Below are 23,422 nucleotides of genomic sequence, written 5' to 3'. Positions count from 1 at the left end.
TACTCCTTTACTCGATACTGCTCCTTTCACTTTCGTTTTGCCTAATGGTAAAGTGGGATAGGTATTCTCTTTGTTACACTCGTTAAAAGTTTCTTCGTTTATAACTGACATAGGTGATCCGGAATCAATTACTGCTGAAAATTTCGATGAACCAATTTTGATTTCGATGACAGGATGTGAAATAGTTTTCTGAACAAATGATCTTTCCTGCAAGAGTGTGTCTCTGATATCGTCAAAAGTAATTACATTTCCGTGAACAACATTTTGCGTGTCTAAAGTAGTGCTTGTATTATTGGAAGATGCGACCTGTACAGTATCTAGTCAGTTTCTATCTGACGTGTTATTGTTATCAGGAGGATGCTGTGGCATTTCTACTATTTGAATAGTTCTATTACTTCTTCCAGACGTATTACGCTCTGGATGATACCTACTGTCGGGTTCATTCATGAGAATAGGTTCTTGTGTATAATTTTGCTGTTGGTATGTCCGACTGTAGTTAGATGTACGCTCATAATTGTTTTCATCGGTTTTACGTCTGTCGTGAAAGTCATTCCTATACGGTGTATTGCGATAGGAATTGAAATACTGTCTTCTCTGTACGTAGTTGTTTCCTTGCTGCCGTGTGTTACTATTTGTTGGATCTGGGACTATATGTCCACGCGGCGAAACATTAAAGTTAGGTTGACCTTGTAGACTGCATTGTTGGTTAGGTATGCTAAGCGGCTGACTTTCATGCTATTGTAGTGAAAAACATCTATTGTTACAAAAATGTGGTTCCGATTGCTCAAAATTTTATACATACTGATGATTACGATTTTATCTATTATTAAAGTTCTCGTAGTTGTCATTTCTCGAGCGCCTACTGAAAATTGTCACATTCCGTAAAAATTTGTCATATCGGGTTTTCTTTAGTCATTTTTTCTTAATTCTAGATAGAGCAATAGTTAAAGAGCTGTTTTGATAGATATAAAGGATAGTAGAAGAGAAGGCAGCAGTGCACAAAACTAAAGATGAAACAGCACTACTACAGCTCGGGGCCCTATGCACGCTACGGCACATATTCACTAAAGCGTAATGAATCCCCTGAGGTCATTTACGCACTGCAAATAAATTTTAGCTTTTGCGTTGCAAGCAATAGCGGTAAAATTCCAAAAGCAAATTGTTGTATTCTTGCTAATTCCAATTTCTGCATTACAGGTAATGCTGTTGAAAGTACAATAGCAAATTGTCTTATCGGGTTCAGAGCCAGCTTCCGCATTACAGGCAATAGCGGTGAAAGTACAAAAATAAATTGTCGTATACAGTGCAAATCGTGTATCTGTGTTCTGCCATTATTAAATTCCTTACATTTTCTTACAAATGCAAATTGCTTATAATCAACGTTCTCGTCACTGAATTTGATAACACGTTCAGGTTTGTGTGTGAATCTGTTCGTCTGTGTCATTTCGGATTTCAAGTTGCGTAGCTTTTCAGATTTTAAGTCGCGTGGCTTTTCGGATTTTAAGTCGCGTAGTTGCTGTAAATTGCTCAAATTATACGCACTGTGTGAGTCTGACAAATGTTCATAAAGTGGCGTCTGTTGTGGTATGTTATTAACTGAAATGTTTTTCATCTCTGTTACTTCTTGTTGTAAACTTGACAATTTTTTACGCAACGTGTTATTAGACGAATCGATCTCATTAATTGTCTGCTGTAAATTTTGACATTCAGGTGTTTGGTTAAATGAAATCGGTGCAGTATCGTCTGATTTATTATCATTATTACTTTCAATAGCATCAATACGACTGGCTAATTCATCATATTTTTCAGTCAGTATTTTTGCCTGATCATCGGTTTTAGACTCGGACGCATTAATCTGTTTTTGCAACTTACGTGTAGTTTCGTTCAGTTTTTTAACGTCAGCTTTGACGACATCTGAATCCTGTGTTAGTTCTAATTGTTCGAGTCTGTCGGTCACTGTTTGAAAATCGATTGTGTATGTGTCTGTTTTCGATTTAAGATCCGAAATTTCGTCACGTAATTCTGTGTTCGACTGTGTGATGGTATTAATTTCGTCGGACACTGTCGCAATATTGTTGTCTACATACGTTTTTGCCTTCGCAAACATTTTACGTTTGTCTTCTTGTCTCTGTGCTGTGATTGTTTCCATTACTTGTCGTTTTACTTTGTTTTGATCCTGAATAAATTTACGGAAGCGCGTAGCACTGTTTTGTATATGGTGATTAAAGCGTTCGTCAATCTGAGTGTTCTGTTGGTCGAATTTCGCGTCTATCTTTGCGTCCATTGTGCGCGAAAGTTCTACCGTCATTGCTTTAAACTCGTCCCGTAATTGTGTAGCTTTTTCAGAGCATTGTTTAGCGACTCCGCTAATTTCGTATCTGAGTGTTTCTGTTGCAGCTGTTTGCAATTCCCTTAATTCCTGAGCAACAGACTTAATTTCTTCGCAACTTTTTCTTGAATAAGCCTCAATTTCCTCGCGTAACTGTTCCTTAGTGTCATGACATTGTGCGGCAACGTCTCTAATTTGTTCACTAAGCTGTCTGGAACTGTTGTCTAATTTATCATTTAGCTGTTTGGAATTGTTGTCTAATTTTTCATTTAAGTGTTGTTTGAGATTTTCGTTATCTTGTTTGTTCTGTTCACTAAGTTGTTTGAATTTTTCATCAGTATTGTCTAGTTTTTTACTATTTTGTAGCAATATTGCCATAATTTGACCCAATGTAACATTATCTACTCTATTATCTGTGCTGTTTAGTGGTGGATCTGGAATTATCTCACTTTCTGTAACCATTTGGTCATTCTGTAATTTACAAAAAGATTTGTCAGTCGAATGTACACTATCAGTCATTGTTTCGGAATTAAATAGATCCGTCCTACTTTGAGTATCCTGATCACTTTCATTAGAAAAATTTGTCTGTACATCACTTGAATTTTCCGAACCGGGTGTGTTAAGCTGGGCAGCGCTCATTACAATAGAGCGTCCTGCGTCATCAATTGTCGTCAAATTAACAGAAGAGACAATTGAGTTCGTTTGTTCATTATTAAGGTAAAAGTCATCATTATTGGTTGGAATGCACTGATTGTCAGTGAACGCAGGATTGTCATCATGACACTGCGTGTCACAAGTCCTATCGGTAAAGTTGTTTGAGTCGGTAATTTCATTCATAATACCTCGCGATACACTATTCACAGTCTTTCGCGGAATTTTTGCAATAGTCACAATTATTCACAAAACAAATAAGCACAATGCAAAAACAACACACAAATACAACAGAGCAACGAATTGCCGTTGACCTGTAGAAAGAAAGTCACAATATTAGTAAAAGCGTTGCGCCAAATCCTAATTATATCTAAGCAAATAAGAGCAGATATCTGACTGTTTTTCAAAAGATTCTCAACGAAATACGATCCTGGACTGGGTGTCACCAAGTGTAAACTCCCCACAAAAATTTAAAAGACAATATTTAATAGAAATGGAGCCAAGCGTAACCTCCCTAGCAATTAAATTTAATGACAATAAAAATGAGAATCGCAATCTGACTTAAGGTGTAAGCTGTCACGAAAATGATTAAAAAACAATTCAATGCTAATGAGACTTCATTGACAATGTAAACTCAATTAAACCAAAATATCGGTCTTTGGCCCTGTGCAAAAAATCATAATTAATTTCTTACCTCATTCGAAACTGCATGTCAAAGTTCTGCTCTTATTGTTGGTCACGGCTTGGAGGAAATGCATTGCAAGTATTATTTTTTTTATATTTTTTTTTGAAATTTAATTGAAACTTTTCTTTAAAGGAAATGGAAGGAAATCGTTCGTTCAATTGAATAGTTCTTTTGTTAAAAATATTGCCTTGAAAACCAAAATTATTATTGGGGCGATTGTTGCACAAATTAGTTACAGTTAATTTACATTATTAGCTGAACGCATTTAAAAATAATATACCTCATCCTGAATCTTGACCAGAGTGCCATGTCGACACCCGCCGACTCCTCACACACAACTGCACTGGGCTGCTACTACCGACATACTGCACTGCCCTACTGCTACTGACAGACTGCTGCTCGCAACTGTACTGCACGACTACTAACAGAGTACCGCTCGCAACTCTCGCGCGGTCAAGCGCAGACTAGCCACGATAAATGGCTCTCTGGTCAGAGACTCTGCAATGCCTCGCCATCGCCGCCACACAACATACGTGTTTCAAACTGAAAAGTTATTCAATTTAATTCTGAAAGGTTGTGGTTAACGAAATAGTTTATTACGATATAATTTCAATACAGTCAAGGATATTCTTGTAGCAAGGCACTACTTATAGAGGTTACCGTTGATTGACAACGAGAGGTAAACGACATTAAGTTATATCTTAGCCTTGTGAACGTATTCTCCAACTTACGTAAAAATGTGTAACGTACACAGTAATTGAACGGATATACGCTTTAATTGCTGTGACAAGACCTGTAAGATTTAATTGCAATTGATAACAGTAAGGAGCGTAGAGACTAACTCTCGTTGAGAAAAATCACACAATGGTTAATATCATTTGCAGTGCAATAAAACTGTTAGTTACGTAGGCGAACTATTCATGCGTGAGTTATCTATTACGTGTGCACTACGTATTTCTTAATTTTACAAGTATTAAAGTATTAAAAATTCAAATTTTTAGGAATATTTGGGTAATTTCCAAGAATGATTGCCTATCGAAGTCGCGGGGTCCAAATAATACATATCGAACGCGCGATCGGATATTGATCATGCGACTCTGGTGGCAGGCGTTATGAGTATGTTTATGGTGGTCATTACAGCAACGACAAAAGAAGATCGTTACAAAAATACTTTTAATTACAAAGGAGACGAGTTACCTTATTCGTCGTCCGGGATGTCGACATGTGAAAGTCCATTACGCTGGTGTGGATGGATATTTGGAAGAGTCGAACCATATATTATTCCTGATACTCATTCGTTTTCCACACTGTCCATAATGAAGTTGTAACGGTATTTCAGCATCGAAAATGTTCTTACGAAGTTTTACACACTTCGCGTCACCACTCTCTACACAGTCCCTCCTTTCCTCGTCCGGTAGTACTCCATATTTGCGACAGAAACGTCTAACAGTTTTCTACGCTGAATAAGCAGGAATTATATGTTTCCATGTGAGAGAATCCGCCAAAGAAACGTCAAGAACACCAGACATCCCACTCACTACCGACATAAATCGTCTGGGTTTACCTAGCAACTCACAAACAATTCGCGGAGGTATGAAATATAGAGCAACTAAGGGAACGACGGAAAACAGATAAAGATGACGATCACAAATAATTGATCATAACGCCGGAACCAGAGTCATATGATCGATTTACGATAGAGCGTTCGATATGTATCGTTTGGACCCCGCGACTTTGATAGGCAACCATTCTTGGAAATTACGAAAATTCACAATCACATATTTTCAGGAGTATAAGTATGATCCTAGGAATCCGTATGAGTGTAGGAGAAATAACTTTATACTTTCTAATCTTTTTTTAAAAACTTGTTCTATTAACAAGTCTTTTATTTACAAACTATTTCGTGTTTCTTAATCTTATGCTTGTGAAACTTTTCTATCGATTTCAAACACTTTGACAAGATCACAATAGACATTAGGTAAATTTCGGGTTTATTTCAGCTTCTTTTCATCTACGTCAACGAATATATTGTTTTCCATTATGTATATGCCGTTTCGCGAAAAGACCGTCAAGGTAAAAGTCAGAGAGATTCTATGTCACACGGAGACTTACCAGCAATCGTTCTTGCTGCGAAACATTCACGACTGGAACAGGTAAAGGATGAAATAGCAGCGGTACACAAACTACTCTCTGCCACACGCCAAACAACAATGCGAGTTAATATTCCATCGTCATCGGTTTCTGAGCCGTATTGGCAGTTTCAAGCCTCTAGGTCATTGAGAATTTACACTACTGGCCATTAAAATTGCTACACAACCAAGATGACCTGCTACAGACGCGAAATTTAACCGACAGGAAGAAGATGCTGTGATATGCAAAGTATTAGCTTTTCAGGGGATTCACACAAGGTTGTCGCCGGTGGCGACACCTACAACGTGCTGACATGAGGAAAGTTTCCAACAGATTTCTCATACGCAAACAGCAGTTGCCTGGTGAAACGTTGTTGTGATGCCTCGTGTAAGGAGGAGAAATGCGTACCATCACGTTTCCGATTTTGATAAAGGTCGGATTGTAGCCTATCGCGATTGCGGTTTATCGTATCCCGACACTGCTTCTCGCGTTGGTCGAGATCCAATGACTGTTGGCAGAATATGGAATCGGTGGTTTCAGGAGGGTATACGGAACGCCGTGCTGGATCCCAACGTCGTCGAACTGTTCCTGCAGATGGTTGTTGTCTTGCAAACGTCCCCATCTGTTGACTCGTTGTGATCACTCTACATAGTTAGCACGAAACCAAATTACACACTTCGATAAACAGGTGGAGTGCAGTCAGACAATTATTTCCATGAGCTATACTATACGTACAGATGGTCAGTCCCCCTGTTCTGTTAATTTATACGTGGTCAGATCTCAAATGAAGCGGACTTCGATAAAAACATGGTACGAGGCATTATTGGTAGTTACTAAAATAACCGGTAAAATCAAATTAGCGATTGTAACAGTAACTGATACTTCTCATTAACCAATTATTTTTATCAGTTATCTCTGGCCACCTGTAGTTCCAATCCTCCAGTTCCAATCGCGGTTTTTGGGAGGTTTCGCTTGGTTGTGAGATGTATGCTGGAACTGATTAGCTACTCCCATTTATTCTCAATTGGTATTCTCCATTTGACGCAATATCAGCTTATTTGATAATGGCTCTGAGCACTATGAGACTTAACATCTATGGTCATCAGTCCTCTAGAACTTAGAACTACTTAAACCTAACTAACCTATGGACGTCACACAACACCCAGTCATCACGAGGCAGAGAAAATCCCTGAACCCGCCGGGAATTTGTTTGATAATAATTGGCTGAATAAAATCATGATTATTTAATCTCGAACAGACCACTCCACTCCTGTAGTGGAGAATTGTAATAGTAAAAAAAGAAAAAATAAGAAAAAGAACTGTTTTCAAAAGTTAATTCCCGGTTTTGACAAAGATTTTTGATTCGTTTCCTCTAGTTGCCAGGCGAATGTCTGAATGCCCTCCTTCCAACAATTACCTCTTCTAACGAAGTCCTACGAAAGCCCACGCGGGTCTTATGAGTAAATCACAGTCTCGCTTTGTGATGGATATTAAGGAAAATCAAGCGAGTTATGTGTGGCACCCAGATTCTTTTGTATTCTCGCGCTTCATCTACAAACAGAACAGGACAGGAGAAGATGGTGCTAGTAAACCATGTACCCTCCCAATACCCCGTACCGTAGCTTGAGAAGTTCAGATGTGGATGTGCGGGATCACAGGAGACATCCAAATGGAGCTCGCTAAGCTGTTCCGTAACGTGTGTAACAGTGGCGAATTTGCGGCCGAGGTGTTTGCTTTCGCAGAACGTGTACTGAACACAACTGCGAGGCTTTTAAATGCTGTTGAGGAAAGAGTATCTTCTAGATCTCGTGCTTAGTCACGTGAGGCGAGTGACTTGCAAAACTTGATGCCTGAGTCGTATATAACAAGCTGCGTGCAGAATTCATATCACAGTGTTCCACAACAGCAGCTGGGTCGGCAACAGGTAAGTATTGGCCTACTCTGGCACCACTGTTAGCGTCTTTTCTTCTGCGAACCACCCGTTTGCACTCTCCCCAATTTTCTTTCGCTTGTAATAAACACACGCATACATGTACTTCTATTACGATAACATCTAATTAGAATCGGAGAATGGCTTAAACTATATATTCGTATTGTCAGTTAGTGAGTAAGATTAGGAACTACGGTGTTCCATCATAAAAACATCGAAATTTCACATAAATCGTCGCGTTTCACCAGATTCGGCCATGTTAATGGCATGTAAATATTTATCTTATCTGTTGGTGAGAATTGCCACGCTCACATTCACCGCTGAGATACTCCTAGTAACGGAAAGCCAATACACAGGAGGCAATTTAGTTCTGGTGGTATGGCGATTTTTACGGCACGTATTCTGAGAGTTATTTTATTTTTATTAAAAACTTCGAAGTGTAGGTCTTGCTTAACACCATGTTTTTCTTCCATATAAAGAATGCTTTTACGAACTGACAAGCTGCAAGACTAGTAGAAACTGTCATGTAATGCATTCCTGTGTTCACCGTACGGCTACCTAGTGGGTATAACATTTTACTCAAACTGGACACAAGATAATATTTGCAGTTGGATGGAACTCCGAATCTATTGTCCGCTCTCTGCGTTTCCGTTTGTAGCTTATAGCCACCGTTGTACTTCAGAAACAACTGGAGAAATTTTGCATTAGTGCTAGAACATTTCGTCATTGTGAAGATCGACAGTGAGCTTTGCCCAGGGCTTATCTACTTGCTTTTCCTCGGGGGGATGTATGCAGATTCGCTTACTGTGTAACCTTCGCTTAGAAAAATTTATTAATTACTGTGCTGATAACCTCTTACGTTATTTGATTTTCAAACAACTGAGCAGAATTGAACCTACTCAGACATTTCTCTCTTTACTTATTCTGTTCAACACTAAATTGACACACAATATTTCTAGCGCAACGCAATCTAACTTTCAATAATCCCTACAAAAGAATGGCCCTGACTGACAATAACCTATACCTTTCATGAATCACGTACCTCACAAAAATCTTTGTTACTCGAACTACTGCAATACTGTGAGCGCCAATACTGCCAGATGAATAAAAGATTCTAACTACTTCAGGCACTAACTACTGGTACTTAGCAAATGAAAGATTTTGATAGAGAAAACACAATGTATTTCCCTTAATAATATTCAAAAGTCATCGTATATATACCAAACTCCTTGGCAGATTAAAACTGTGTGCCGGACCGAGACTCGAACTCGGGACCTTTGCCGCTCGCGGGCAAGTGCTCTACCAACAGAGCTACCCAAGCACGACTCACGCCCCCTCCTCACAGCTTTAATTCCGCCAGTACCTTGTCTCCTACCTTCCAAACTTCACAGAAGCTCTCCTGCGAACCTTGCAGAACTAGCACTCCTGGAAGAAAGGATGTTGCGGAGACATGGATGGCTTAGCCACGGCCTGGGGGTTGTTTCTAGAAGGTCCTGAGTTCGAGTCTAGGTCCGGCACACAATTTTAATCTGCCAGGAAGTTTCATATCAGCGCACACTCCGATGTGGAGTGAAAATTTCATTCTAGATATATATATATCAGTTCATGATACACAGTATTACAAATTTCCTCTTTCTGATGGACACACGTCCAGATCGTCCGTTCTCAAAATTCTGCCATCTCTCTCCTCACATCCACCATTGCTGGCGGCTCACTTCCAACTGCGCAACGCTACGCGCTGTTCGCATTCAACTGCCCAGCACTACAATAGCAAAAATTCCAACAATGCAAACCAGCCCCAGACTGCACACAGCACAGTCAGTGATTTTATACAGAGCGCTACGTGGCGTTACCAACATAAAAACCTAAACAACCTACTTACAACTGTTTTTTGAATACGCTACAATTTATTTAGTTACACAGTCGACATAAATTTCATGTCATTCCTATGCTGCCACAACCGCCACCTTGTTACTGCGAGGAATATCGTTTATTAATCGTGTGACTGTGTTTGCAAATGACCGACGCCGCGTGTTAGTCACTACGAGTTATTAATTTGCTTAATTTTTTTTTCAGATTTATCTACTTATTTCAGAGTTTGTGTACTAAAAATATCCGTCTATCATGTTCGATACTCAGTTGTTCACGTATTGTTCTTCATCAGCTTTATAAATATGCGAAATAATTAGTGCGTATTCAGTTTTGAAAGTTGTATAACATATACGCTCGCAGAAAATTTATTCTGCAGGAATAAGCACCTAAATTGTTTTATTTTACTACTAATTGCTATATGCAACCGGGAATATACTTTGATTATCAGTACTCAAATACACACCGTGAGGGCAATAAACCAGTCGATTACACTTCTCTCGATACTTCTTGGATGGTTTGCGGTGCAGGTATTAAATCAACAGACGCAGTTCAAATTAGCCTAGTGCACGTTCTCAAGATTACGTTCGTTATTTTTCATGTTACTTAATAAGTTGTAATTAAATTCTCACGGTAAATGAGGTTGTTAATTGGTATCACGTGTCTGATTTGTAGAAACACACAACAAGCTAGTCAAAATTCGACTGAGGTCTCAGATGTGGTAACAGTTGGCTATAATTGTAATTACTATACATTTCGTATAAAATATCGGTACTGCTTTCCTCAGGATCATAAACTGATGCTTGTATGTCTTCGAATAATATTTGTATTTGACTACACAATCAGTTAATTAAAAGGGGACATCATGAAACTGCAGTGCACTCTGCGTAAAGTCCATTGTCTACCTAGGCTAATATTTTCTAACAGCTACGGCTTTTCCTCTTACAGATTTCCCTGTTTGTTTGTTGATAAATTCTACGTTGAGAGTCACAGAATACAAGTTTTCACCCGTTTTATCACGTCGATTTGTTTAATTCCCTTTTTTAAATTTTATTAGCGCAATTTCACGTCAAATACAGACAACCAACTTGTCTCCCAAGTTAATATCCTCTGCAACAACTCTCTCTCACTCTCCCTCACACACACACACGCACAAGCACACATACATACAAACACACATACAGGGTGTTTCAAAAATGACCGGTATATTTGAAACGGCAATAAAAACTAAACGAGCAGCGATAGAAATACACCGTTTGTTGCAATATGCTTGGGACAACAGTACATTTTCAGGCAGACAAACTTTCGAAATTACAGTAATTACAATTTTCAACAACAGATGGCGCTGCGGTCTGGGAAACTCTATAGTACGATATTTTCCACATATCCACCATGCGTAGCAATAATATGGCGTAGTCTCTGAATGAAATTACCCGAAACCTTTGACAACGTGTCTGGCGGAATGGCTTCACATACAGATGAGATGTACTGCTTCAGCTGTTCAATTGTTTCTGGATTCTGGCGGTACACCTGGTCTTTCAAGTGTCCCCACAGAAAGAAGTCACAGGGGTTCATGTCTGGCGAATAGGGAGGCCAATCCACGCCGCCTCCTGTATGTTTCGGATAGCCCAAAGCAATCACACGATCATCGAAATATTCAATCAGGAAATTAAAGACGTCGGCCGTGCGATGTGGCCGGGCACCATCTTGCATAAACCACGAGTGTTCGCAGTGTCGTCTAAGGCAGTTTGTACCGCCACAAATTCACGAAGAATGTCCAGATAGCGTGATGCAGTAATCGTTTCGGATCTGAAAAATGGGCCAATGATTCCTTTGGAAGAAATGGCGACCCAGACCAGTACTTTTTGAGGATGCAGGGACGATGGGACTGCAACATGGGGCTTTTCGGTTCCCCATTTGCGCCAGCTCTGTTTATTGATGAAGCCGTCCAGGTAAAAATAAGCTTCGTCAGTAAACCAAATGCTGCCCACATGCATATCGCCGTCATCAATCCTGTGCACTGTATCGTTATCGAATGTCTCTCGTGCAGCAATGGTAGCGGCGCTGAGGGGTTGCCGCGTTTGAATTTTGTATGGATAGAGGTGGAAACTCTGGTGCATGAGACGATACGTGGACGTTGGCGTCATTTGGACCGCAGCTGCAACACAGCGAACGGAAACCTGAGGCCGCTGTTGGATCACCTGCTGCACTAGCTGCGCATTGCCCTCTGCGGTTGCCGTACGCGGTCGCCATACCTTTCCAGCACGTTCATCCGTCACGTTCCCAGTCCGCTGAAATTTTTCAAACAGATCCTTTATTGTATCGCTTTTCGGTCCTTTGGTTACATTAAACCTCCGTTGAAAACTTCGTCTTGTTGCAACAACACTGTGTTCTAGGCGGTGGAATTCCAACACCAGAAAAATCCTCTGTTCTAAGGAATAAACCATGTTGTCTACAGCACACTTGCACGTTGTGAACAGCACACGCTTACAGCAGAAAGACGACGTACAGAATGGCGCACCCACAGACTGCGTTGTGTTCTATATCTTTCACATCACTTGCAGCGCCATCTGTTGTTGAAAATTGTAACTACTGTAATTTCGAAAGTTTGTCCGCCTGAAAATGTACTGTTGTCCCAAGCATATTGCAACAAACGGTGTAATTCTATCCCTGCTCGTTTAGTTTTTATTGCCGTTTCAAATATACCGGTCATTTTTGAAACACCCTGTACATACATACATAGAAGCGGCAGTGAAGCAATATTCTCAAGTGAAATAAATAGGCAATTGCGGATTTTGAGGGAATTTTCGCCTTATATTTACACTCAAGTGACTTGGAAAACTCATGTGATGCTGTCGTACTTTTCCGCGACTCAAAAGACTCTTGCAAAAGCTTGGCGCTTCCGTTCCGCATATTTGTGCCCGTGCACGCCCAGGTTACCTCAGCAGTGCGTTCTCTGTTTCTCCTTGGTATAATGACACGATCATTAGCCATGGCGCGTGTAGCAAGCAGTTAGTACGAGCGTCACAAGCGTGTGATCGCTTCCATTAAACTTCCGAATAGAAACCATGTGGGGTTGAGCTGCGTTCACACTCAGATATTTTCTTCCGCTCTGTTTGCAGGAACATTTTTACTGGAATTAGACGCAGCAGACTTTGATCAGGTGTAAGGCTACACACACAATTTTATATTCTTTTCGTGTCGCTAATTATCTTGTGGATTGTGTCCAGTTTCCTTACGAACATATTTTTGTTTTTTACGGGGTGTCAAATCACTGTTTTGGCCCTTTTCTATAATTAGAATTATAAATGTCGCGTTTTGGTCAAAATCATTGGGTCTACGAACTTCGACTAGCTGAAAACAGAACCTTCAAGTATTACATATGTGTAGCCCCTTCTGTCTTCTCAAACACGATTTAACTGAAAGATTATTATGGAAAACCTGTACACCTATAAGCTGTTATTATTTGTGACTCGTAAAAGGACAGGTGCAAGAGGAGAATTGTTACTTGGTTACTGCGCATTTTTCATCATTTTGGCGTCCTTTTTGCGAAAGAGACTTACAAAAGATGTGCAGTAGCTCTAATGAAGCGTGCCACGTTTCGTCATGTAAGCGATTAGTAAGCATGAAGTTGTTTAGCAGATCCTCAACAATATCCAGTGGCAGTCTGTACAAGAGAGGCGTTGTGTATTATGGAGTAGATTACTGTTGATATTCCGAGAGCGGACATTGGACAACATACTACTTCCTCTTATGCAGGGTGGTCCATTGATAGTGACAGGCCAAATATCTCACGAAATAAGCATCAAACTAAAAAACTACAAAGAAGTAAACTTGTCTAGCTTGAAGGGGGAAACCAGATGGCGCTATGGATGGCCCGCTAGATGGCGCTGCCATAGATGGCGCTGTAATAATCACAAATATATAAGTAGTGGTATCACGTAACATTCCGCCAGTGCGGACGGTATTTGCTTCGTGACACATTACCAATTGCGGAAAAGGTCGATATCGTGTTGATGTATTGGCTATTGTGATCAAAATACCCAACGAGCGTGTGCTATGTATGCTGCTCGGTATCCTGGACGACATCATCCAAGTGTCCGGACTGATCGCCGGATCGTTACGTTATTTAAGGAAACAGGAAACTTCAACCATGACCTGCAACAACTGATGATGCCCAAGTAGGTGTTTTAGCTGCTGTCGCGGCTAATCCGCACATCAGTAGTAGAGAAACTGCGCGAGAATCGGGAATCTCAGAAACGTCGCTGTTGAGAATGCTACACCAACATCGATTGCTCCCGTACCATATTTCTATGCATCAGGAATTGCATGGCGACGACTTTGAACGTCGTGTACAGTTATGCCACTGGGCACAAGAGAAATTACGGGAGGATAACAGATTTAGCGACTAAGCGTCATTCACCAACAGCGGTAACGTAACCGGCATGATATGCACTATTGGGCAACGGAAAAACCACGATGGCTGCGACAAGTGATACATCAGCGACCCTGGCAGGTTAATGTATGGTGGCCATTATTGGAGCAAGGATAATTGGCCCCCATTTTATCGGTGCCAATCTAAATGGTGCAATGTATACTGATTTCTTACGTTATGTTCTACTGATGTTACTACAAGCTGTTTCACTGCATGACAGAATGGCGATGTACTTCCAACATGGTGGATGTCCGGCACATAGCTCGCGTGCGATTGAAGCGGTATTAAATAGCATATTTCATGACAGGTGGATTGGTCGTCGAACCACCATGGCCCGCACGTTCACCGGATCTGACGTCCCCGGATTTCTTTCTGTGGGAAAAGTTGAAGGATATCTGCTACCGTGATACACGGACAACGCCTGACAACATGCGTCAGCGCATTGTCAATGCATGTGCGAACATTACGGAAGGCGCTGTTGTAGCCGGCCGGAGTGGCCGAGCGGTTCTAGGCGCTACAGTCTGGAATAGCGCGACCGCTACGGTCGCAGGTTCGAATCCTGCCTCGGGCATCGATGTGTGTGATGTCCTTAGGTTAATTAGTTTAAGTAGTTCTAAGTTCTAGGGGACTGATTCACTTAGAAATAAAGTCCCATAGTGCTCAGAGCCATTTGAACCATTTTGAACTAAAAAGCGTAAACGAAGATCTGAGAATATTTCAATTGCGATGTGAGGTGTAAACAAATAGTACGCCAGAAAAAGGAATGGCAGCAATAGCAATGGAATTAATGAGTAGATTAACATATCAAGAGAAAAATAGTGCTACATTTCTTTCTCACTGTAAACTTCAATACGTAATGTAAATGTAGTAATATTCACAATGATAATTATAGCAATAACAGTTTAACGGCCTTCAACAGAGCAATGTGCAATTTCCCTTTCAGCAGAAACAAAACGCAGGCATACATAAATACAGAGGTATAGGAAGTTAATGAAACATTGTCATAGCAATCTATAACATATATGATAATTCAGTCATCCATATCGCATAATAGAGTTTTTCTCTGGTGTTGTAACGCTGATGTTTGCGGCCTTTGTGAAAAAACTTGTAGGAAACTTATATACGAAACTTGGAGGGTTTACAGCAGGCAAAATTCTGATAATTTCTTACTTCGCACTTCATAACTGAAAATGGAATGAAGAAATATAAGCGAACTTCTTAGTAATTGTCGAACTAGCAAAAGGCATCATAGGATGTAATATCATTTGAATTCTAAGGAAAATTGTGTGGAACAACAGATACATGGGAAAATGCTACGCTAAATAAATAAAAGATGAACGTGCAGGTAATAAATGAGGAATATCAACAAAGACAAGTTAAAAAATATCTCAAATGGCTCTAAGCAAACATAACTAACCTAAGGACATCACATACATCCATGCCCGAGGCAGGATTCGAACCTGCGACAGTAGCAGCAGCGCGGTTCTGGACTGAAGTACCTAGAACCGCTCGGTCACAACGGCCGGCAAAGACAAGTTAGTTGAAGAAACGGTTTAGGAAGTAAAAGTAATATTGCAGCCCAGGAGTGCAAGTTAAAACATTGCCAATGCTAAAGTTCACAAATGACGTAAGCCTTGTTGTAAGAAAATGGATGATTCACAACGTTTTAAAAGAATGGGTGGACTACATAGGACGGAAAAACAGATCCAGGGGAAAACGCTGTGATAAATAGAGGATCGTAATGGATATTAAAAGAGGGATATCAACAAAGACAAGTTACTTGAAGAAATAGTTGAGAAATTAAAAGCAATATTTCAGTTCGAAAATAACGCTGCATGGTAAAAATTTGCCAATTGGTATGTTCACAAATTACATAAACCTTGTTGTAAGAAAAAGGATGACTCAGTACGTTTTAACAGAATGGCCTGATTATATGGCACAGAGTAGTGTAAAGGAGGTAAAAAAAAGTATCAGAAGAAAAATGTTCACTCGATGAAAACAATAATTAGTGAAAGCAAAACCGCAGAGTTGAAAGAAATATCCTGAATAGGAAACTTGTTATGTAAAGTGGCTGAGGCAAAGAAAATCTTTGAAACAGAGTGGTGCAGGTTTATGTGACTCTCTGCAAGAAGAAGAAGAGAACAGTACTACAGTACTGGAGTGGAACTCCTAAACTGCGTCAACAGAAGCACTAGTAACGTTTATTTGTTTATTTAATCTTACCTTTTCCGTAACTTTCTCTCTTACACACGTCAACGTGCGCCTTATTTGTGACTAATTTCGAACGAATTTCCCGGCTATTTCTACTGTGGTTAAGGTTCTACTGTGATTAATGAAATAATTTCATAGGATTATATATATATATATATATATATATATATATATATATATATATATATATGTATGTATATATATATATATATATATATGTGTGTGTGTGTGTGTGTGTGTGTGTGTGTGTGTGTGTGTGTGTGTGTGTGTGTGTGTGTGTGTGTGTATGAATATGGGAAACTAAGCTGTTCTAACACTCACTGAATGACAAGAAGCTATATACGAGCAGAATTCTGCCCATCGATTGTCCAAGAAGAGATGCAGATCCAATGTATTATTCTCAGTTTTCATAGTCGCAATAGATTTTTAGGAAAATGTGAGGGAAGCCAACATGGGTGTACCTACAGTGATTTTTTCGGCGAGGCTGCTTTGTCTTACTTAAGTGGTTGTCTTTTAATCAACTAAATCTTTAAATAATACTATCATTTATCATTAATTCATGTTTCATCAGTATGCATACCACAGACCACAAATTCTGCATGAAAGTTTGCTTTCTGTCATCCATAAAATGGTAACAAATATTTCTATCCAGCCACCAGATCTATCAGATCTATACATTCCTCATATTGTAAACAAATTCCATTTACATAAATTACTATAGTTAGTCATTGCTAAGAGCTATTTCCTTAATTTTGAGTCTTAGTTACGTTCACGTTTGAGTTAATGGTAATTAGTATCGAACAGAGTTGTTTATTTACAAACGCTTTCTTGAGACATTCTCATGTGATTAATGAAATAATTTCATAGTATTACATTTAAACATTTCTATTAGTTTTCTTTTCACAAAAACGTCAGGTGCGAAAGAGGAGAAAAATTCGAGGGTATCAGTTTCAAACCTGTTTTTCGTGTTTCTTCCAGAATATCTGTAACGTAATCACAAATAATTTACAGCTCTTAAATAGATGGCAATTTGCGAGAGAGACACCCAACGTTTGATATTCGTTTTGTTAGTATTTTGTTTCTCATGTTGTGTGGCTGCATACAAAACTGAACGTCACAAATAATACTGAAAGGCTCAGTTTAAAAAGATAATCATTCCGAAAGTTTATCAAGTCAACAACGCACTAAAGTAACCACAAGTGGCATACATTTTTCATTAGTAGTTAGGTGTACCTCCATCTCCTCCTGCCGCCTCTTTCAACCCCTCTCTCAGTCGATCACCTCCTCCTCCTCCTTTCTCTATCTTTCTCTATCAATCTTCTCCTCCCCATTACTCTCCATCTGCTCTCACCCCTCTCCCTATCCATCTCCTCCTTCCAGTTTTCTATGTTCATTTTCTCCCACCTCTTTGCCCATATCCTCTCGTTGCCTCTCTCGAACCTTGTTTATTATAATTGCAAATTCAGATTCTGTAGTAGCGTTGTAATCATAAGACAGTAAGCCATAAATATAATTTTCCTGTTTGCTAACAACATATCACTATTACATACAGTATATTAAAATGTATATAGCCTATATGTGTCTAAACGTTTATTACAGTAACATGTAAAAATTTGAAGTATGTCGGAAAAGTACATTTTGAAATTTTTGCTAACAATGTTTTCCCTTCAGATATTAGATATATGTTTTTTACATTATATGTGTCAGTAATGCACATAATTTAAGGAAATAGTTATCTAAAAACGCGTCTGTATTAGAATTCAATGTAGAGTTCCAATTTCAGAACTATCGACCAGCAACTACAGGAGATAACATTTTCCCTTTTATTACGTGTATACCAAATGACATTCCAGTAGTTATATAAAAACACTTGAATATTCAAATGCAACGTTGTATCAATATTGCAGGGCAAGTACTTTAGGACATTTAAGATTTTGCAGAAACGAACATCAACGTTTGTACTTATATAGAAAATGTAGATGTTTCTAATCGCAAATTTCGGAAAGTTTTTGACAAATTGCTTTGAAATTTAGACACAACCTTTGATTGGCATAAATTCATGTTTTTTATTTATCCATTTTATGTATTACCTTTAATACATAAGTGTAAATAAATTTCATAATAGGGATACACTGTCACAAAAAAATATCAAAAACTCTTCTGTATTCAAATGCAACATTGTGTCAAGATGTCAAAGCTGTCGGTCAAGAACATTCGGAGAGAGACGATTCTGAACAAACAAATGTTACATTTTTATTTATATAGGTTATGAATGTAGTCCAACATAGCATTACAGTCACTGAAAGAGAGTTAAAAGTCATCTTTACTATTTTACTTAGTTGTGCCGCTGATTTGCATGAGTATACAGCATGTCATGTAAATAGTAATATGTTATGATGCATATAATGCAGTTATACTAATGTTCTAATCCTTCTTTTTGTTTCCACAGGAACCAAAAATGGCCATCTTCTTCGATTCTTGGGTGACTGAAATGTTGGCTCTACTGTCAACAATTTTCGCGATACTGTACGTCACATTTAAAATCAATTACACCTACTGGAAGAAGAAGGGTCTGCCATACTTGGAGCCGTCTTTCCCATTGGGAAACGGCTGGAACACAGCGCTAATGAGGATATGTCCAGGTGAAGATACGAAAGACGTTTATTTTGAAACAGAAGGCAAGGACGTCGTGGGTATTGAAACACGTATGTTGTGTGGCGGCGATGGCGAGGCATTGCAGAGTCTCTGACCAGAGAGCCATTTATCGTGGCTTGTCTGCGCTTGACCGCGCGAGAGTTGCGAGCGGTACTCTGTCAGTAGTAGTCGTGCAGTACAGTTGCGAACAGTAGTCAGTGGGCAGTCTGTGAGCAGTGCAGTCTGTCGGTAGCAGTAGCTCAGTTCAGTTGCGTCCAGTAGTCGGTCCGCAGTAGTAGTCGAGTACAGTTGTGTGTGAGGAGTCGGCGGGCATCGACATGGCACTCTGGTCAAGATTCAGGATGAGGTATATTATTTTTAAATGGGCTCAGCTAATAATGTAAATTAACTGTAACTAATTTGTGCAACAATCGCCCCAATAATAATTTTGGTTTTCAAAGCAATTTTTAACAAAGAATCCTTTAATGAAAAAAAAATATTGCCTTGATATTCCTTAAAGAAAAGTTTCCCTTAAATTCAAAATTTTTGCAATCAATTTCCTCCAAGCTATGGCAAAAATAAATAAGAGCAGATGCAGCTTTACTAAGGAAAGAATTTCAGTTTAATTAATGAACAGGGCCTAAGATCGACATTTCGATCTGTTTGTGTTTTCATTGTCACTGAGATTTTATTATCACTGAATTGACTTTCATTTTTTGTGAGGAACTTACACTTGGGTCAGATTGTTAATTTTTGTTTAATTGTCATTGTCATTGAATTTATTTGCTGGGAGGTTACGTTAGGTTGTATTCTTTTTAACATTCAACTACTGTGTTTCAAAATTTCTCTGGGGAGCTTACACATAGCTCAATGTGCATTAGCATATAAAATAATATCCCTTAAAATTTCTCTGGGGAGTTTACACTTGGCGACACCCAGTCCAGGATCGAATTTTGTTGAGAGTCTTTTGAAAAATAGTCAGATATCTGCTCTTATTTGCTTAGATATAATTAGAATTTGGCGCAACGCTTTTACTAATCTTGTGACTTTCTTTCTACAGGTCAACGGCAATTCGTTGCTCTGCTGTATTTGTGTGTTGCTTTTGCATTGTGCTTATTTATTTTGTGAATAATTTTGACTATTGTAAAAATGCCGCGAAAGACTGTGAATAGTGTATCGCGAGGTATTATGAACGAAATTACCGACTTAAACAACGTGACCGATAGTAATTGTGACACGCAGTATAATGATGACAATCCTGCGTTCACTGACAATCAGTGCGTTCCAACCATTAATAATGATGTAGACCTTAATGATGAACAAACGAACTCGATTGTGTCTTGTGTTGATTTGACGACAATTGATGACGCGGGGCGCACTATTGTAATGAGCGCTGCCCAGGTTAACACAACCGGTTTACTAAATTCACGTGACGAACAGACAAATTTGTCTAATGAAAATGGACAGTGTTCTGAAAGTACGACGGATCCATTTAATTCAGAAATAATGACCGACAGTGTACATTCGACTGACAAACCCTTTTGTAAATCTCAAAATAACCAAATGGTTACAGAAAGCGAAACAATTCCAGATCCACCATTAAACAGCACAGAGAATAGAAATGCTGACTTTGAGTCGAATCCAATTATGGTGTTGTTGCTTCAAATGACTAAGCAGTTTAATGAAAGATTTGATAACAATTCCAAACAACAGAGTGAACAGGCCAAACACTTAAATGAAAAACTTGACAATAATGACGAAAATCTCAAACAACTTAGTGAACAGGTCAGACAACAGAATGATAAATTAGATAACAATTCCAGACAGCTTAGTGAACAAATTAGAGACGTTGCCGCGCAGTGCCATGACACTAAGGAACAGTTACGCGATGAAATTGAGGCTTATTCAAGAAAAAGTTGCGAAGAAATTAAGTCTGTTGCTCAGGAATTAAGGGAATTGCAAACAGCTGCAACAGAAACACTCAGAGACGAAATTAGCGGAGTCGCTAAACAATGCTCTGAAAAAGCTACACAATTACGGGACGAGTTTAAAGCAATGACGGTAGAACTTTCGCGCACAATGGACGCAAAGATAGACGCGAAATTCGACCAACAGAACACTCAGATTGACGAACGCTTTAATCACCATATACAAAACAGTGCTACGCGCTTCCGTAAATTTATTCAGGATCAAAACAAAGTAAAACGACAAGTAATGGAAACAATCACAGCACAGAGACAAGAAGACAAACGTAAAATGTTTGCGAAGGCAAAAACGTATGTAGACAATAATATTGCGACAGTGTCCGACGAAATTAATACCATCAAACAGTCCAACACAGAATTACGTGACGAAATTTCGGATCTTAAATCGAAAACAGACACATACACAACCGATTTTCAAACAGTGACCGACAGACTCGAACAATTAGAACTAACACATGATTCAGATGTCGTCAAAGTTGACGTTAAAAAACTGAACGAAACTACACGTAAATTGCAAAAACAGATTAATGCCTCTGACACTAAGTCTGATGAGCAGGTAAAAATACTGACTGAAAAATATGATGAATTGGCCAGTCGTATTGATGTTATCGAAAATACTAATGACAATAAGTCAGACGATACTTCACCGGTTTCATTTAATCAAACACCTGAATTTCAAAATCTACAGCAGACAATTAATGAGATTTATTCAGCTAACAACGCGTTACGTCGGAAGTTGTCAAGTTTACAACAAGAAGTAACAGAAATGAAAAGTATTTCAGTTAATAACACATCACAGCAGACGCCACTTTGCGAACATTTGTCAGACTCTCGCAACGCGTATAATTTGAGTGATCTACAGAGAGTACGGGACTTAGATTCCGAACAACCACAGTTCAATAGATTCTCTTACGATCCTGAACCTGTTCCATCACACAGAGATGATAATTTCGATTACAAACATTTTCTGTCAGTGAGAAAGTTTAAAGTATTTAAAAACGATAGAACGCAGATTCACCCACTGGATTGGATTCAACAATTTAGCTTTGCTCTTCCACCGACTTGGCCCGTTACGCATAAACTTGAATTTATTTGCGGTTTTTTGGAAGGCGAACCGGCAACTCGTATGAGACCGATCGCGAGACAATGCTATTCGGTAGAAGAGTTTCAGAATGCTTTTCTATCAGCGCACTGGTCGAAGACGACACAGCGCGGAATTAAAGATCAACTAATTAGCTTACCGAATTATGAGAACACCAATTTCCCCAGTGTGACGCAATTTTTTGAGCACACGGTGCAACAAAACCAGTACCTAAGTGAACCGTACAGTGAATCTGCACTTATACAATTATGCATTTCCAAATTACCACGGTCATTACGAGTGTCACTTCTAACGGGGCAGCAAAAAGAAAACATTTCAGCATTCAGAGATCTTTTACAGCTCTTGGAAGTACAACAATCTGATTATTCTTTTGTAAACAAAAATTTTTCTTATAATAACCAAGGTCAACAAAAGTACAGCAATTATGATCAGACACGTAATTTCAATAGGAAAGATAACAGACGCTTTAGGAATGACAACCACCAAAACTTTAATAACAGACAAAATACCAATTATCAATACCGTCAAAATTATCAGCAGCAGGAACCATATTTTAGTAACAATAGAGGTTTGTCACAACAACAGCAACGAAACCAGCCGGTTAGCATACCTAACCAACAATGTAATGCACAAGGTCAACCAAGCTCTAATGTTCCGCCGCGTGCACGTATAGTCCCAGATCCAACAAATAGTAACGCACGGCAGCAAGGAAACAACTACGTACAAAGAAGACAGTATTTCAATTCCTATCGCAATGCACCATAGAGGAATGACTTTCACGACAGACGTAAAAACAATGAGCATAATTACCAACATACGTTTAATAACAGTCGGTCCTACCAGCAGCAAAACGATCAGCAACAACATATTCTGGTGAATGAACCAGACAGTAGGTATCATCCAGAGCGTAACACGTCTCGAAGAAGTAATAGGACAGTTCAAATAGTCGAAATGCCACAACATCCTCCTAATAATAATAACACGTCAGATAGAATCTGACTAGATACTGTACAGGATGCATCTTCCAATAACACAAGCACTACCTTTGACACGCAAAATGTTGTTCACGAAAATGTAATTACTTTTGACGACATCAGAGACACTCTTTTGCAGGAAAGACCAGTTGTTCAGAAATCCATTTCACATCCTATCATCGAAATTAAAATTGGTTCATCGAAATTTTCAGCAGTAATTGATTCCGGATCACCTATATCAGAAATAAATGAGGAGACTTTCAACGAGTGCAACAAAGAGAATACGTATCCTACATTACCATTAGGCAAAATGAAAGTAAAACGAGCAGTATCGAGTAAAGGTGTAGACGTTAAATTACAGACGCATTTATCATTTTGTATTGCAGGTCATACTTTCCACTCAAATTTTTGGATTGTTCCTTTATTGACAACAGATGTTATTTTAGGTACGAATTTTCTGGTACAACACGATGCAGTGGTTGATTTT

General features: G+C 39.1%; 2 protein-coding genes across 3 annotated transcripts in view; both read left to right on the top strand.

Annotated features, from left to right (window-relative positions):
- LOC126483723 (cytochrome P450 6k1-like) overlaps positions 1–23,422 on the top strand; it is a 659,078-nt gene that overhangs the window by 227,836 nt on the left and 407,820 nt on the right. The window lies entirely within an intron of this gene.
- The window catches only part of LOC126484909 (cytochrome P450 6a2-like), a 39,599-nt gene continuing 23,818 nt past the window's right edge, over positions 7,642–23,422 (top strand). The window contains exons 1-2 of the mRNA XM_050108508.1: positions 7,642–7,719; positions 18,690–18,945. Coding sequence (XP_049964465.1) covers positions 7,642–7,719; positions 18,690–18,945 — 334 coding nt within the window. The remainder of the gene's footprint in view (positions 7,720–18,689; positions 18,946–23,422) is intronic.

This window comes from Schistocerca serialis, chromosome 6 (genome assembly GCF_023864345.2).
Source record: "Schistocerca serialis cubense isolate TAMUIC-IGC-003099 chromosome 6, iqSchSeri2.2, whole genome shotgun sequence".
In the NCBI taxonomy this organism is placed as follows: Eukaryota; Metazoa; Arthropoda; class Insecta; order Orthoptera; family Acrididae; genus Schistocerca; species Schistocerca serialis.
Note: the sequence above shows the minus strand (reverse complement) of the source record. Positions and strands in the feature narration are given on the sequence as shown.